Here is a 17,926-nt window from a genome sequence, read left to right as displayed (position 1 = left end):
GACTTTAGATAGCAACGCCTCGCAATGTATTACCAGCTAGAAGACAACTGTGGTTCCAACATCTCATCCATCTCTTTTGAACTCTTTCATTGCCCCTAAATGCACTTGACCATTCATTAAGAAGCGCACAAAAAGTCTTTGTAACTTTCTCGACATCAAAGGCTGGGAATGACTTTACATCAAAACTCTACCATCTCTTGATTGTCTGTCATTTCGAGTCACGTCGAGTTTGACTTTGCTCAAAGACTATGACTGTGAAAAGGGACATTAAGGATCAGTAGATATGGAAACAGATGGCTAATGAAAGAGGTGTCTGTGACAAAGACTACATTAATCCCTCACCTCCATTTGACTACACACCGTGAGAATTAATCGAAGGACAGCGACCCGTCCACATACGTGCCACTTTCTCCACCAGCAGGGAGCCACATTTAAAATTCTAACCGATGACCCAGATTCACCATGACGTCCACCTGCAACCTCCTCCAGCCTGGACACAACGCTCATAAAACATTTAATAGAGGAGGTGCAGCATACATTAATGGCTCCAGCGGGACGCGGGGAGGTCGGCGAGGTCCGGGCGCCATCGGAGTGAATGATTGACCTCCTAAGGGAGAATAATCTGCGAGGCACTCCCCATCACACAGACAAGAGGCCAATACACATCGTTCCGACCCGGATACCCTTAACGCGGTCCGCGACAAAAAAACTGACGCTGTTTGGAGTTTGAAATACACAATGATCCATTTGGAAACATCCCAAACAAAAACATGCATGATTACAAATGTCTAATGGCCACCGCGATGACCACAAAAATAATTTGAGGGTACACGTCGCTGAATTCTGGAGAGAAGCCAAACACAACCCAGCCATTGTCGCTACAGAGGGCTTCTTTCTTTTTCAATCTTATCTTGTATGCTAGGAGTCAGGCGCTAAGAATGAATTCACTGTGCACAGGCCAAAGGGTTTGTTTGATCTAAGTGCTAGTCTACAAAACCATGTGACCACTGACACGGGGCTCTCGTCTGAACTACTCACGGCTGATGCAGTCAAAACGTTGTCACAACATCAGCCAAGAAATCATACAAGTGGATGATATGATAACAACCTTAAAGGGCTATCATGCTGCTCGTCAAAACAAAACCATACTAAAGTTAAAATACTTTTTTCAAACGGAATGAAGCAAGAGAAAATGCAAATCACACTGAAAAAAACTAAAATTGTAAGCAAGAGAACGATGCAATGAATGCCAGCTGCTCGCCAAGCCGATTGCTGTAAAAACATTCAGCAATGAGAAATGCATTTGTTCACCAATTACACATCATCTACTGCGGTTTCTCTCACCTCACAACAACATGGACCTCAAACGAGGATTAAAGTGAACTCTGGTTTAACAGCTTCAACCAAACACACCTGAAGTCAAACGGATTAGATTCCACAACAACGCCCTTAGTCAACTGGGATCTCAATCCCTGCATGACATCATGATAAATTAGATCAACACAACTAGATTAAACTAAACTTTGACTCCACTAAATTCAGTTAATATAGTAACAGGGTTTTTCCAGGGTCAAAATAGGTCTTTGGTGGTGGTGGTGGTGGTTAAAAGTACACTACTCTTGAACTGTGATTCCAATTCTGACAATAAATCCAATATAAATGCAAAAAATAAAACATTTGATTTTATGAAGTTGTTATTTAGTTTTACAATCTATTCCAAGTTGTATGGGTATGAAATTATGTGACACAGATAGGCCTATTACCAACAAGTCTCACTATCCTCCTTTATTGCCCTCTTTGCATAAAAAGCTCTATTTTTCCACTGGCCTTCATTTTGATTTGCCAGACATTGAATTGAGATATAATTATATCAGTATCACAGGACATTAAAAAAGTAATATTTTATTACCCATTAGGGTTGTTGCGATAGTCTGTGTCACCGGTGATACACGGTGTCCACCCTTCAACTGATTACATCACTTGTCCACCGCGGCACCAACCCCGCCTTCATTTTTTATTTTTATAGTGTTAAATCAGTTTAGTTAAAGACTAGACTGCGCATCTAATTAAGCAGGAGTCAGATTTTATTCATCATCTGAGGAGAGTTAAGTGCTGACTGACAAGACGATGACGGAGACTTTTCTGGCAAAGAACATATTAGAATCTCATCGAGCACTGTCATCAAGAGCCGGTTATTTTTTTAAAAGTCAGTGCTTTGCCTTCATATTCATTTCATCTTTCTTTATATGTTGCACAATGTGTGCTGTGATTTTGTTAATATAGGCAACTTATCTAATGTAAATGTTTGAATTTTTTTGTTCTTGCATGACGTGTGCTCCGGTTATTTGTTTTGTAAGGTCTCCATTTATTACAAGCAAATATCATTGTACTTTTGTATAGTTTTGTGTGTTTTTATTAAGAAGGTAATTGAGCCCACCATTAATTCAAGCAATTGCCATTCCAGAATTGCAGCTATTTTAAAACGAAAAGTAAAATGCATCATCGGCAGGGGGGCTGCATCTTCGACCACCCCAGAGCAAAACCCCCACCCTCGGTGTCACCGGTACAACCTGTTTGTTTTTAACACGTCGATTAACCAGGTGGCAAAATGTTATCACCACAACATCCCTCTTACCCATCCTATATTTGAAATAACAGTTCTTATTTTCACCACATACTAATACAGTAAATTAGTAGCTAATTCAAGAAAAGTATTCACCGGTTGCGTATGACTTTGTCATTGTGTCAGTTGCTTTTGATTGATGTGTGGGAAAGGGAAGTCGATATGACCGATTAAACTTTTGCGAGAGCGTTGAAAAGCATACGATTCCGTTTGCTTCCGCAGCCATTTCACATCATATGGCCATCGGTCGACGCTATACAGGATGAAGTCAAACACAGAAAGAGTACGAGGGCTCTCCGTTCGTTCTTTTCTGCAGTGATCACCAGCGCGGCAGTCATTACATTTCTCATAAATCACATTGAATGATCAAATAAAGCAAAACTTTAAAGAAGGGTAATGTAAATGTCAAATGTAAATGTAGGAAAACCATGAGTAAGTAGGGATGCACAATAAACGATCGGCCATTTCGGTATCGGCTGATAAATGGTCATAGCAACTATTATTAGCAAAACATTGCTGATGTAATATGTGGATATTTATGAATGTGTAAATTATAGGAACTAACACATATTGTTTGAATCAACGGCTGTCTGAATGCGTCTGTCTTGAGACCTGTTAGACATGTGGCTATTGAGAACACCTTTCTGGGTTGCTCTGGAAGAACATCTATCATTTGATTATAAAATAAATACACCAGAATAGTTTGAAGGTTAAAGAATCATTAACTAGTGTAAAGTAGGTTTGGTTAATGATTTTCATGGGGGAAAATAATTTTCAGTCTCAGAAAATCATATAATGTTTAGAAATAATATTTAGATACTGTATATCGTCCAATATATCTGTAATCGACTAAAACTTGTGAATACAAACAGTGCATCCCTAATAATAAGTCAACATGAAACAGCTGTAGATATCCATTTTACTTTTGTAATGTGGTATATGTCCAAATGAAACAGCATTTTAGAAAAATTAAGTATGGATTTGATGGTGAAAAGTGTGTGTTTGATCCTGAAATAGAGGACTTCAGGTCTTTGCACATACAGTCCGACATTTCTGTATACGTTTTTTTGTATTTGGGGCTTTATGATGACAAAAATGATAACGACTGTCGAAAATCACAGACGCAGTGTGTAACTGTAATTGACAACACGCAAGGTAGTAGTACATTTTTTACATGCGGAAATTTCAGACTCAATGTGCAATGGCCTTTACTCTCCTCCTAAAGCACACAACTCACCGAGCCGAAAAGGTCAAGGGTAAAAAAAATCAATTTTGTATTTTTGCCGTTACCTTTTATTACATTAACATGATCTAGCATCAATTTACTGCGTTTGGAATGAAAGCATAACCGGTTCTTTGTACACTAGAGTGTGTGGGATGGGTTTTAAAGAATGCCACATAAAAGGAAGGGGGGAGTGGAGGGGCTTACTGCCAACGGAAAATATCTGACCATTGGCTGTGATGCCAGGAACCAAACGAGCCATTTTTTCTGCCCGCTGTCACGACTGCCCAGCAACTGGACCGTGCCACGCACCTGTCTCGCACACACATACACATACAGAGGGTTTGAGTATGTGAAGCACAAACGCACAAGCGTGACACACACACCCACACAGATAAGCGTGTACACAGGACTAAGCCATGGCACCTGTCAGGGCTGAACTAGACACATTCACAACATTCCACACCATTCCCTTTGAAGCCGGCGGGACACATGCAGTATATCAACATCAACCAACTGTCTGACATGTGTCACGACAACAATTTAACTTTTAGAGGCATACTGGGGCAAATACAACGTGTTAATTATCACAACTATATGTGCTGCTCACCAGTCAAATCCCTAAACATCAAATAGCAATCTCTGAACTCAACAGTAATACAAGTGGAACTATACAATACATTATCATTTAATGGTTCGTTTGCTTTCTGCAAACAAACATAACCACATAAAAATATATAATTCCCACATTTTACCAAACAAAATATGCAAAAATTATCCAATCCTCTTGATATGGTCAAAAAACAAACCTTGTTTTGCACAAACTTGTTTCATCGTTTGAAGTGGACAACAACGCGTGACGTAATGGGCGTAAGACACTTAAAGTCAGATGTGCAAAAATCTATGTCTTTAGTTCAAACAGGTCCACAGCACTGGGCTTTCATATTTCAACTTATATATATATACCCGTTGCGTAGTAAACACAGCAATAATCTATCTCATAATTGAGATTATGACAGCTATATGATGATAAAAAAGTGACAGTTGCACACAATAGAAACGTTGCCTCATTCTTTAAAAACGACGTGTTTTTTCATGTTTCCAGAGAGACGAGTAAAAATGAATTACTGGGCTGACTGTGACAGCTTTGAAAAATCCTCCATGCAAAACAGCATTAAATACACTGTTGCCATGGTTTTCATTTTCCCCCACAAGTGGCTTTTAATAGCTCATACTCACTAGCACTGTTAGACTATGTGTCAAATAAAGAGAGACTTCTACCTGCGCTGACACTATACATCATTCTATGACAACGATTATCTGTCGCCTGTCATATCTGCTTTACATTACAGTCTCAGATATTGATTGATGAGGAACGACGGCAAGCTGAGCCTTGTTAAACCTAAACTGCTTTCAAGTCATGTCAGAGGGATCGAATGAGACAAATGCCAACACAGGCATTAAAGGTAACACGCAGGAACCTTAAGACATTCTCTAAGCTGACTCTAGAGTAAAGATGTGTCAATGGAAGAATCACAGTGGAAATCAATTGATATTCATCATCATTAAATGATCCTTCTCAAAAAGTCGTTCTAAAAGCTTGATGAGAAAAAGCTTTGGCAAAAGCTAGCAAATATTCTGCTCATTTAGCCATTACTGCATTTGGCACTTTTGTTCAAAGGGACTTGCCTTTGGATAGTTCACCCAAGAATTAAAATTCTGTCATCATTTACTCGTCCTCATGTCATTTATTATCTGTACATATACATTTAGTTATTTAGCAGACACTTTTCTCCAAAACCACTTCCAGAGAGGTGTACAAATTACTTTGTTTTGATGAACACTGTGTTCCCTGTATCATAAACACAATCCTATCCAAAACACAACGAATGCTAAAATTTACCATTTGCTCTGTTTTTTTGCACAAGAGCTGAACACAAGAAAGAAAACTAATGCAACACGTCCACTCAAGTTCCAATTGAAATCATTTGAAGGCACATCGTAATTATAACTTCCAAACTGGTACGTAGGACCTGAGGGCATCATTAATCACATCCAGTAGCAACAATGACATTTAAGTGCATCTGATCCGGCAGCGAATCAAGATCGAAGCCTCACATTGAAAGAAAGAGCGAAGACAGCAAATGAAAGGTAAAGGGGAGGCTGAAATTATTCAGATGATCCAATGGAGATGTTATTTCAGTTGTGACTGTTGAACAGTCATGTAACTAGTTTATTAGTGAGGTGGTGCTCGTCTAGATTCTTTGATATTTCATTCGTTGTCCTTTAATTGGTGCTTAACTCATCTACTGCTCTGTAACCTTATTAACTGCATTAACTCGTATACTGCACCGTAACTTCAACAACTGCATTAACTCACCTATTCACTGCAACTTTAATAGCCAATGTCAATAATTGATGCATACCTAAGTCACTTGCACTATTTTAGTCTAAATTATTATCTGTTCATATCCACCTGTACATTAATGTTCATAGTATATAGTCATCTGTATATATTGTTCATAGTATATACCTACTGTCATATTTTCATAGAACATTCCTACTGCAAAATATTTTCATTTTGTATTCTGTATTTATTCTAACTGTCCTGCGCTTGCTAACTGCACTTCTGGTTAGACCTAAACTACATTTCGTTACACTGTACTTATATATGTGTAATGACAATAAAGTTGAATCTAATCTAATCTAAAAACTTTAGAGAACAAAATGGTACTTTTGAGGTTTGCATGATGTACGTAAAGACAGACGTGCAGGGTGAAAAGCACTGGGGGAAGATTTTTTTAATTTCATGTGAATATCAAAAGACTTTTAAAACGTAAATGTTGGAGCAAAACAAAAGACATAGAAAAAGAAAATAACTTCCTTTGCTAACGTAACGTTTAAAGACCCACTGACAGCCTTGAATCGCGCTGCTTTGTGTTGAAGACAGGACATGTTGACTGTCTCCAACTAAAAGCATTTCATTTTTACCTCACAGCCTTTTCATCTAAAGATGAAGTGCTATATGATGTTATATAAATCCTTGCCAGAATGTTTTGTATACTCATATTCTAAATATTAATTTTGTCAATTTGTCAACAGATATCCTTAAGGTTAACATAATCATGCTAAAAGCCCAAATAACTTTAATTCAGATTTCATGGGCACTTAAAAAAAGCCTATGCACACCATCAGATTTTAAGGTTTGCAACCTTTTTCCCAAGTGCCTCCTTAGTGATTGAGGAACAAACAGCCCCAATGGGAACACTAGACTGAGTCAAAAGCTATTGTTTACATACATCCTATAACGCTGGAGACAGAGAGGCCGGCTGTTTGGACATTTTGTCCACGACACTAAAGAACCACTTAAGTTCTCTGACTTCATTAGCGAGCGAAGCTTTTAACTTGCATACAGCTACTCGAGGCCCGTGTTGTAGGACCATTGGACACCCATATTGTGTCTTTAATGGAGCTTGTTGCCGAGGCCTCTTGGATGGTTTAGGGTATGCAGACATGTGCGTTGGGGGTTGGTGGGGGTTTAGAAAGAGGTACCACTGAACGTGACATGGATGAGTAAAGATTTCTGGGCCAGGAAACAGAAAGCCTTTGACAGAGAGAGAGAGAAAGACAGAGGAGCCTGGGAAAAAAACAGGAATACGAGTTCATTAGACACAATGAAGCCAGTAAATAAAATTACTTACTGGCTTCATTCTACAGCTGCTCAACATTCACAAGAGTTTCAGCAGAGAGACCGGAGACTCGACATGCTGCTAACGCAAAACTGAGAACCATTAAATTACTCGTTTGTGATTACAAATGTAGGAATCGGTTTTTACAACATTTATATCAGTACATTTTGAATACCAAACACTAAAAACTTCTTTTGCGATGCACCAAAATGAAAACTGTGGATGGATACAGATACCGAAAATTACTTACAAAAACATTTGAAATTGAAACCACAAAAATTAAGGAGAACATATAAAATTTTGTATTTTTCCATGATCATTGGAACACAATCAAATATAACTTTTTTGCCAACATTCTAAACATTGTAGTTTTTGAATTATTCTGGATTATTATTATGTGTTTGACAGTAGTCACGTTATAGTCAAACGCAGCAGCTCTTGATAATACAAGTTAATATATGTGACCCTGGACCACAAAACCAGTCGTAAGTCGCACAGGTATATTTCTGGCAAAAGCCAAAAATACATTGTTTGGGTCAAAATGATCAATTTTTATTTTATGCCAAAAATCATTAGTATATTAAGTAAAGATCATGTTCCATGAAGATATTTTGTAAATTTCCTACCGTAAATATATTAAAACATCATTTTTGTGAGTGGATCCCTCAATATCGTGAAGAAAAAATGGTCAGAAACATGCGTACAAACTTAACTCGCTGCAGTCCGCTCTATGAGAACTATTCATTCATGTTTGGTATCTTTGTAAAGTTTAGAGTTTCCGCTTTCAAGTTCATCTACTATCTTCTATGTCATTGCATGGGTAAGCCAATCGAGATTGTTAAAACAAACCTGTTTCTTCTTAGCAACGGCCTGCTATAGTGTCTCTAATTGGCTGCCAATTTTGTCACGTGCGCAGCGTACACAATCCGTCATGATCGCGGTTCAAAGCATGGATTCTGAAATAGCGCGTTTGCTCAATCTAAACGCTAATGACAGCAATAATTTAACGAACCTAGTAAATGATTTTTTGCAAATAATTGGGAAGATGATACGGAATGTCCAGAGACCGGCTTGACAAAAGAGGAAGCCCCGGAAGACGACGAATTCAATCAATGTTTGGATCACTTCGACTCCGTTATGGAAAATTATGCCATGAAGGAAAACAAAGTTTTCACTGCATTTTATATGTTCTTGGTAAATTATTTTTATGAAATTTTGTGTGTATAAAGTTTAAGTTGTGGTAAATCAATGGTGTAAGTTTCATTTATTTCCCATCATTAGTAATATGCGCTGCTAAGGACTACTTCTGGAAAACTTTAAAGATGATTTTCTCAATATTTTGATTTTTCAACACTCAGATTCCAAAATTTTAAATGATTGTATCTCTCGGACAAATATTGTCCTATCATAACAAACCATATATCAATAGAAAGCGTATTTAGTCAGCTGTAATGTGGTGTATAAATCTCAATTTTGAAAAATTGACCCATCAGACTGGTTTTGTGGTCCAGGGTCACATATGGTGAACAATCATTTTAATGAAAACAATACACAGAACACAGAGGAAAATGCAAATCTGTTCATGTAAAAAGGCTTAAAAGGAGCTTCGATTGCTGTATTTATAAATCCAATCAAATGCGTCAAAATATGAAAAGTAAAAAGGATGGCAACTTCCTGTTCACAGGGACTTTAATTTGGAACTTTACTAATGTGTACATTTAGATAACTATCTAGTAAAATACTCAAAAACTGCAATAAATAAAATGCACAATGTTTCAACACAAGAAAAGACATTATTCATCTTTTCGCATGCAAAATGTACACAAAGAAGCAAATAAATGACTGAATAAACAAACACAATGCAAAACGTGTCAGAGCGGGCCTGGTCTGTTCCAACACTTACTCGATTACTAGATGTGGAACTGAAAAAGGACAAAAAAACCTAGAGAAAATGTTCCTCTAGCTTTCATCTCACTGGAAGCTGACCGGCCGGCAACAACTACATCGCAGGAGATTCAGGAGCAGTTATGTTACATTACCGGTCAACTAATGTGATTGTCAATATGAATGGAGAGCTCTGACTACCAGCACAACCTGAGAGAAACAGTGAATAAGAAAACCGACTCATGACATCTATTCATGTACATTTGGAAGGGACTTTCCAAAACAAGCCGCTTGTAGCGTGGCTCTTGAACACCCCGTCTCACGCACCTGTTTAAAAAACTCCTTTTCAATACAAAACTTAATTACAAAATGACAACTTAAGCTCTTGCTCCCGGGGATGATATAATATAGTGCTTGATTCCCGTCCCCCAATGAAATTTTATATCAAGCATAAAGTGAATGCTTAAAACTTCTTTACCCTTAAGGGTATACTTCACCCAAAAATGAAACTTCTGTCAACATTTAAGTCATCATTCGAGTTGTTCGAGATATTTGGAAGAATGCTTATAGATTGACAGATTTTGCCCCCATTGACTCCCATACTAGGAAAAGATATAATGGTAGTCATAAGTGCCCCAGAACTGTTTGCAGTCCCACATGGTTCAAAATCGCTTCTTTCGTGTTCAACAGAACAAAGTAAAATTAAATATTTTTTCCTACTATGGGAGTCAATGGGGTCTGGTTATAAGCATTCTTCCAAACATCTTTCTCTGTGTTCATCAGAACAACGAAATGTATAGGCTACACATTTTGAAAAACTCGAAGGCGAGTAAATAATTCAAATGAATTTTTGGATGAAGTATCACTTTAAATTGTGGGTCAGGATTGGAGATTATGAGATGCCTTAAGTGTTCCATTTCTTCTGAAAAAAAAAAACGACGACTTGTTTTGGTCTTGGTCCTTTAAAAGTTTGGGAAATGATCTGCCCGCAGATTCTGCAGCCATCTTTAAGAATCGTCTAAAAACACATCTCTTCCGTCAGCACCTGAACGATCAGTTCTGAATTCTTTCTCTTTTCTATTCTTTCCTATCCATAAAAAACCTAGGTTTGTATACTGTGATAGGCTATATGAGACCAGTTTTACTGCATTTACGTTTATTGTTGTCCTTTTGTTCCAATTGCTTCCATTGTTTACCTCATTTGTAAGTCGCTTTGGATAAAAGCTTCTGCTGAATGACTTAATGTAATCTATGTAAATGATAAAAGCATATACTTGTGTTTTTTCCTGTGTGCTGTATTCAACACAGTCACCTGCACGTTGCAGTCTTTGCTTTTTGAGAAATCACCTCAGTTCTAAACATTACGTTAAAAAACTTAAAATATTGTGTGTAAGTGACACATTTAACTCTGTGAACGCCACTTCCAATAACTGATTCAGCAGAAAATGTTCGTATCAACGATATACCGATCTAGAGTATCAGGATCGGCCCACCCCAATTTAATTTACTGGACAGACAACCGTTCCTCTTCATCTCAGAAAACAAGTTAGAAAAAAGGGACCATGATTAATCTTTAATTTATTATTACATATATGCATGTCTGTCTGTTGTAGTCAGACTTTATCCATTATTAACACTCATCTGGCCTCTTCTATCACACACACACAATTTATTGAACCCTTAAAAATGGGGGGATTTCTGAACGATCCCTTACTCTTATTCACATACCACCCGCACCTCCATCGGGAATATAATTGTGCTGCATTTAAAATGAAGTAATAGTCATTCATTCACCCACAAACATGTCTAATTTCTTTGAATACGGCTGAGTGTTTATGAAACTCAGACAGTTGCTATATATTATTTGAAAGAGAAAATTCATACAAATCATTTTGGAATGACATAATGCAGCAGATTTAATTATATGTTTAGGATGACCCACATACAAAGAAACCAAAAGCTAGAAAGACTTTCCCATGCGACAGCGTGGAAATGATGTCCTCCATTAAAGAGAAGCTGTCTTTGAGATTTATAATACTTTCACAGAGCCTGAAAAGCATAAGATACACTCATGTTGTGCCCTCACATCACAGAAATGCATCTTTACACCACACCGAGGAGTCCTCTTTAATAAAAGCCATAAAACAAATTGGCAACAGGCTATTAAGGGTTAATTTGGTTGGATGTCTAATTAATCTAATTAATGTAAGGAATGTTCAACTTTCCCACCTCTTAAATCAAATGATAAAATAAACAAAACTGGCACTGTGTAGCTAAAGCCTGCTTGAATCGCAGTCAGATATATTGAACAGAAAGTGTTGTGTCTGTCACTACGTAAAGTGCCTGCATCAAGCTGACAGTTGTCTCGCTTAAAGTTATTATTTGATGTTGCTTTGAAAAAGCCTATATGGCGAAAAGAGAAAACCAGTGTGTTTTCTGCACACAACAAAATGAGCTTAGTGATAAAATTCCACCCGCACCTTCACGTCTAAAGCACTTGACTATGACACCATGGTGGACAGCGTTTAGGAATGAAGCCAGCTCTGAGAAACACATTCGGACAGCCTTCAGAGGCAGCGGCACGCAATTCTGTTTGAAATATACATTTGTGATAATCAAGCCAACATTTTAAAACCACTATACAGTACTAATTTCACTAGAATGCAATCAAAAGTTGTAATAAGAGAAAATAGAACTTTATTTACACAAAAACTGAGCTCTAGCCGCTTTCTTGGCCACCATTGTTTTTTACTCTACCCTGTTCGACCATTTACATTCTCCATGTGAGCACATGCGTAGATTGTGTGACATTGAAGCCAGCGAAGGAACCATCTATGCTGCCTTCAAAAATCGACCTGATGGAGGTATCTGGTATCTCAGGAGACAAGAAGTAAATCAAACATTGGATTAGGACGTGCCTTGATGCCTTTCTCCCTGCTGACTCCGAAGGCAGCATTTGAGAGAATTTCAGAATCACCCAGACATGTATAATTAGTGTGAATCAGGATACACACTTCGTCCCATCCCTAGTGTGCACTGTGAAATAAAAGTCGAATCCCTTGTTTACAACGCACTACGGCTCACACAAGGTTTTGTTCAGTTCTTAACGGGGTGCCAATGTACACCAGGATCGCCTCAAAAGCGAAGTGGCTGTATCCACGAGGCCACGTGATTTTCCTGCCCAACGTTGTTTTTCTGAACTTTTCATGGTTTTGGGGTTATACAAGAAGAATTGCATTTTGATGTTTTAAAACTTTCCAAAATAAACAACTTACTCTAATTATCACGACAAAGTCAATGTACTCATGCAGGTTCTTCAGGATTCCATGTGCACAACAGATAACCGCATGACCATACAAACACTTAAACACCATCTTCAGTAGTCATATGCAATTTATTCAGCAATTTAACACTGACAATAAATTATAAAATGTTCCATATGTAGTCATTAAAGTAGATGTTGTTACTTAGCTCAACTGGTAGAACATGACGCTTGCAGCTCCAAGGTCATGGGATCATTTCCCAGGAAATAATAACAGATTAAACATTTACCTGCATTTAAGACAATAAAAGTATCTGCCAAATGTAAACGTCGCTTCAACTGGAAATGCAGGAGTAAAACTCCAGTGAAAACCACTGGAGACCAAATCTGTATGTATTTCTTTGTTCTGATGAACACAGAGAAAGATATCCGGAAGAATGCTTGTAACCAAACAGTTCTTGGCCACAATGACTACCATTGTAGGAAAATTTGCTGTCTAGATTGCGTTCAACAGAACAAAGAAAGCTATTTCAAAGAATATTTTGGGGCACTTTTGAGTACCATTGTAATTTGTTCTACTATGTTAGTCAATGGTGGCCAAGAACTGTTTGGTTACAATAATTCTTCCAAATATCTTTCTCTGGTTTGGAACAACTTGAGGATGAGTAAATGATGACAGAATCTTTAGCTTTGGATGAATTGTCCCTTTAAACCAAAGAAATGCCTGAATGTCACCGCATAAGAAACAAATTATCACAAAAATGGGCATCTGAAATAAAGCTGCGGCTTTTTATCAGAAATAACCATTTTAACATCTTGCTTGGGTATGCCTGCATAATATCCAAAAAAGATGCTATGAAGATGTAATGGTCTCAATTTAACAACCATGTAAGCATCACAATATTGTTTTTCAATTGCTAAAACCAACAACAAACTAACTGTCAAATGTTAATGTTGAAAAATGTGAATTTCATCTTTCTTTACAATATCAAAGCATATTTTGTGTTTAAATCCGAATCCAGTGAAGTTCAAACACTCTTTTGAAGCCACATGAAAAGGCAAATAAATAAATAAATAACAAACAAACAAATATATCCCACTCATTGGAAGAGATTTTTCCTGGACTCCTAAACACATTGCATACACTGCTTGCTATTCCGAAACGTCTTGTTAAATTTAAACAATGTATATAAGCATTTCTAAAGAAATTTTCAAAAAAAGTACTACATATATGCAGAATATTTTCAATGTATGAATGTATTTTCAAGCCCTGTTTGAGCCTTCAGTCAATGGCCAAAGCAGAAGCCCTCGGGCAATAATGAGCATTTGCAAACATTTCATGAGTTGTTGTATAGGATCATGACATTAGAGCTAATGCTCAGGGGGTTTGTAAGAAACTTAAGACATTGCCACACATTTTCACACACTTTATATAAAGCTTGTGTGCTTTTAAAGAGGATAAAATGGAGCTAAACAGTAGCCAGTGACTAGAAAAAGCACCAAACCTTGCGGAACAGCTCAGCTAAAATTAAAACTCTACCATTATTTACGCACCCTCATGTTGCACCCATATGCAGTTTTGTTCCATGGAAAACAAAATGGGAAGTTTTATCTTAATGCGGCTTCTGTCTATACAGAGACAACTTATTGTGACCATGTCTGTTCAACTTTGACAGAAAAACAACGGCGTATAAGGTATAAAATGACACGATTGTGAGTAAATAATGGCGCAATGTTCATGTGTGGTTCAAAACAACAACTATGAGGATTATAAACATGAAATAGTCTTCAACTATACAAACGTCAGACATTGCCAAAGATTTAGTAAAACCAGTGCTTTATACCACTTAAAACGGATTGTTGTGTAGACTGCTCAGAAATGTTATATCAATCTTCTACAAATCAAATGTAGTTTTAGTAATAACGTGCTGCATTGATAAACGCAATTTTCAAAAAAGGTTTAGAATATAGAAAAAACTTCAGGACTTGACATTTTGAGGATGAAAACCAAAGTTCTTTTCTTCTGAGCTAAAGCACAGTGTTTTTCCAACTGGTTGTGCCTCAGGACACCTAAAGTCCAAACACAATACTAACCTTTTACTAAACCACAACAAAAAGAAATAGTAAAAAGTAGTCAAAACATATCAATGTTAAATTATCAACATGGAATATATGCATTTAGCATCGTTTCCCATCTGATCGTAAGTTGAGACCCACTGCTGTCCTCTGCCTGTTGAAGACTCACACGAATTTAAGAAAAAAGGGTCCGGCCAAAGCTTGGCAAATACTTTATAAAACTGAACCAAACCATAAACATTTACATCAGTCCCCTTAAACATAACACCATCTAGCCTACATGTTGAGGAGCATTTGGAAGTCTAATGGTTAAACACGTATGATGCTTTAAAATATATTGTCTGATAGGTTTAAATATCCTGCCGACATGCAAAACACCATCTAAAACTACTTCAAGAAGCCATTTTTCAAACTGCTTTATAATTATTGTGCAAAGAGTTTTCATGAACGCACATTAATGACGACTTAAGTCAAACAAGCACTTTATTTAATTAATGCAAAGACTTACAGCATCCAAAAATAAACTGCTTCCCTTACACAAATATACAAATTTTAAACCAAAGTTGCTGCAAATTGTCCATTAATTAAGTACTCATGAATTTTGTAACCAAAGTAAAAAAACATTTGTCAGGGCTCCAAACTGCGCCCAAAACGACCGCATTTGCGACCAAAAATATGAATATTAATTTGAGCAGATCCCCACTGGCGAACATACAAGTTTTCTTGTTTTCGCCACACGTTTAAAGAAAACCCGTCCGGCTAGCAAGAGAGAGAGAGCTGTGCAGGTATCAGGGAAGGTGCACAAGCAGCGCTGTGCTCTCCGTTTATTTCTCTCTCAGCGCACCAATGCTCGATGGCAGCACAGCGCTCATCGCAGATCTGTGAACTGGCAAGGATTTGAGGCCACGTTTTAATGTATGGTAATAAAGAAATAAGTTCAACTGTTAAGCACTTTACTGCTTTATTTTTGATGGCTCATGCTCTACATGTTTTCACTTTTTATCAACTCCCATTTAACCATGTGTTGTGCCCTATTATCACTTTATATATATGGAGTCAATTATAAAATGACTTCTATGGCTATTGTATTCTTTATAGATTGAGTCAATATTTTAATTTTGCACTTACAATCCACCAGATTGCAGCATTTATATTTAAAATATGCCAAATTGTCATGCTCGCAAACCCGCCTAGAGGAGAATACGTTTACCCCATAGTTTCAGAAAATTCTATGAGAAAATCGGTCTCACATATGTACAAATCTGTTTCTGTGTAATTGGGTGATTTTTTACCCCGGGTTGATTTTCATTGAACAGATTTCAAGCACTTTTCCTACATAGTCACATTAAAACATTAAGGATACAGTTAACCATGCTGTCATATATTCTAGCTACTCTTTAAATGCATATTTATTTAAAGACTCAGCTTTATCCCCGTCCAAAGCAAAACAGATCTATAAACATGTATGATTCTTTTTTCAACTGGGATATTTATTGCATGAAAATTAAGTGACGGACTACATCTGTCGCTAAGGCATGTCATAATTTCCATCACAACCGACAATTCTGCAAAAGTGGTTTTCCGGCGGCTCAGTGGTAAGAGCATGGCGTCAACAACGCCAAGGTCGTGGGTTCGATCCGAGGGGATTGCAACTACTAAGAAACTAAATTGTATAGGATGAGTCGCTTTGGATAAAAGCGTCTGCCAAATGCATAAATGTAAAAGTTAGTGAACTTGGTTACCACAGAGACAACAGTGTCCGTGTAGAACTTAAGAGATGATGTCTGAAGAAACCAAAGAAAAATCTGAGTAAACACACCGTTTGGTGAAATATCTAACCAAGCTGTTCAATAATAATATAATTTGACAGTGTTCATTTCACCCGTCGTTTTATTTGCAATATGTCATTTTTACTGTCACCAATCACAAATCGTGTTATGAGCTGAAAGTGACATTTAAAAAGTAGAAAAAGTAAAAGCAAAACTCGTATGTGTATAAGCGTTGTTAATAGAGAAATAACCTCGACTGTGAAGTGTTTTCAGGATGGTCACTAGTTAGTGTTGATGAAGCCTCTTCATGTTGTCTTTGTAAAGGCCGATGCACGCGCTTTGAAGTCGCTGCATTCCAGTCAGCGGCTGTTCCAACATGTTCCGCATGCAGCGCGAGCGGACACTGTTGACTCGCAACTTGCGATTTTATTCTTTTATGAGTCACTAAATCTATATATATTAAATACGTCCAACGTGTTACGCTGCAAAGACGTCAAAGTTTACCATAACCGAGACAAACCGAGTTCATTTATCTACCACCAATGCACAACAAATGCACAGATTCACTCAACTCGCCTCAGTTTACTATTTATACACACACCGCACACACACACGCGCGTTTAGCGACAACTGTACGGTTTCTTTAACCGCGATACTGCCCGTGAATCGGGGCTTCTATATATCGCGATCCCGGTTTTGTTTTCTTTGCGCGTGCGGCAACTCTCTGAGGAGCAACATCTTTGGCTGCGCTCGTGCGGTTTATTTCAATCTTTTTGCGCTGTTTTGATGTTTTCTCTGCACTTCCGAAGCATCGGTACATTTACTTCTCAATGGAAAAGCGATGGTAGTTTACTCACCGTCAGCGAGAAGCGTTAAAGTTAAGAGACTGCCATAAACAACTGCAATGTGCCTCATCGTGGAGAATCTCCCTCAGTCTCTGGCGTCCTGTATTTCTGCGTAATTGTGTGAATAAACAGCCTTCGGATCAACAGAATTACATGAATAACTCTTTGAAAACCATCGTTTGACGCGTCTGTAGTCCTTTTCGGTCACGACGCGAATGTTAAGTTGATGTAAAAAGGCGCAAATCACTACAGCGCAACTCCAGCAGGAGAGAAGTGTTCGTCAGTCAGACTGAAGCGCCGCCGCCGCTGGACTCATCTGAAGGTGCATTGGATTGTACCATCGGCGCTCCGGAGGGGGGAGATTCTTTTCAAGCGCAAAGTTGGAAACCGAGGGACAGACGCGGTTTACCGTTCCCTGCACGGACGCTTTGCAGATTTGGCGATCACGGGTTTGGTCGCTGTGCGTGTTGAATAAGAACAGACGTGTTTTAGCGATTTCGCGCGTCGCCACGAACCGGGAGAAGGTGCAGTCGCGTCCCTTCGAAATACAAAGTGA

The 17,926-nt window shown here is 37.9% G+C and overlaps 1 protein-coding gene across 2 annotated transcripts in view; it reads right to left on the bottom strand.

Annotated features, from left to right (window-relative positions):
• The window catches only part of lrp4 (low density lipoprotein receptor-related protein 4), a 63,212-nt gene extending 45,549 nt beyond the window's left edge, over nt 1-17,663 (bottom strand). For both annotated transcript variants that reach the window (XM_079455209.1, XM_079455208.1), the window contains exon 1: nt 17,383-17,663. In XM_079455209.1, coding sequence (XP_079311335.1) covers nt 17,383-17,440 — 58 coding nt within the window. In that variant the 5' untranslated portion in view covers nt 17,441-17,663. The remainder of the gene's footprint in view (nt 1-17,382) is intronic.
• Nucleotides 17,664-17,926: the final 263 nt, after the last annotated feature.

Source organism: Barbatula barbatula (assembly GCF_947034865.1).
Source record: "Barbatula barbatula genome assembly, chromosome: 1".
Taxonomy (NCBI): Eukaryota; Metazoa; Chordata; class Actinopteri; order Cypriniformes; family Nemacheilidae; genus Barbatula; species Barbatula barbatula.
The sequence above is the reverse complement of the archived record's forward strand: the minus strand, read 5'-3'. Positions and strand labels throughout refer to the sequence as shown.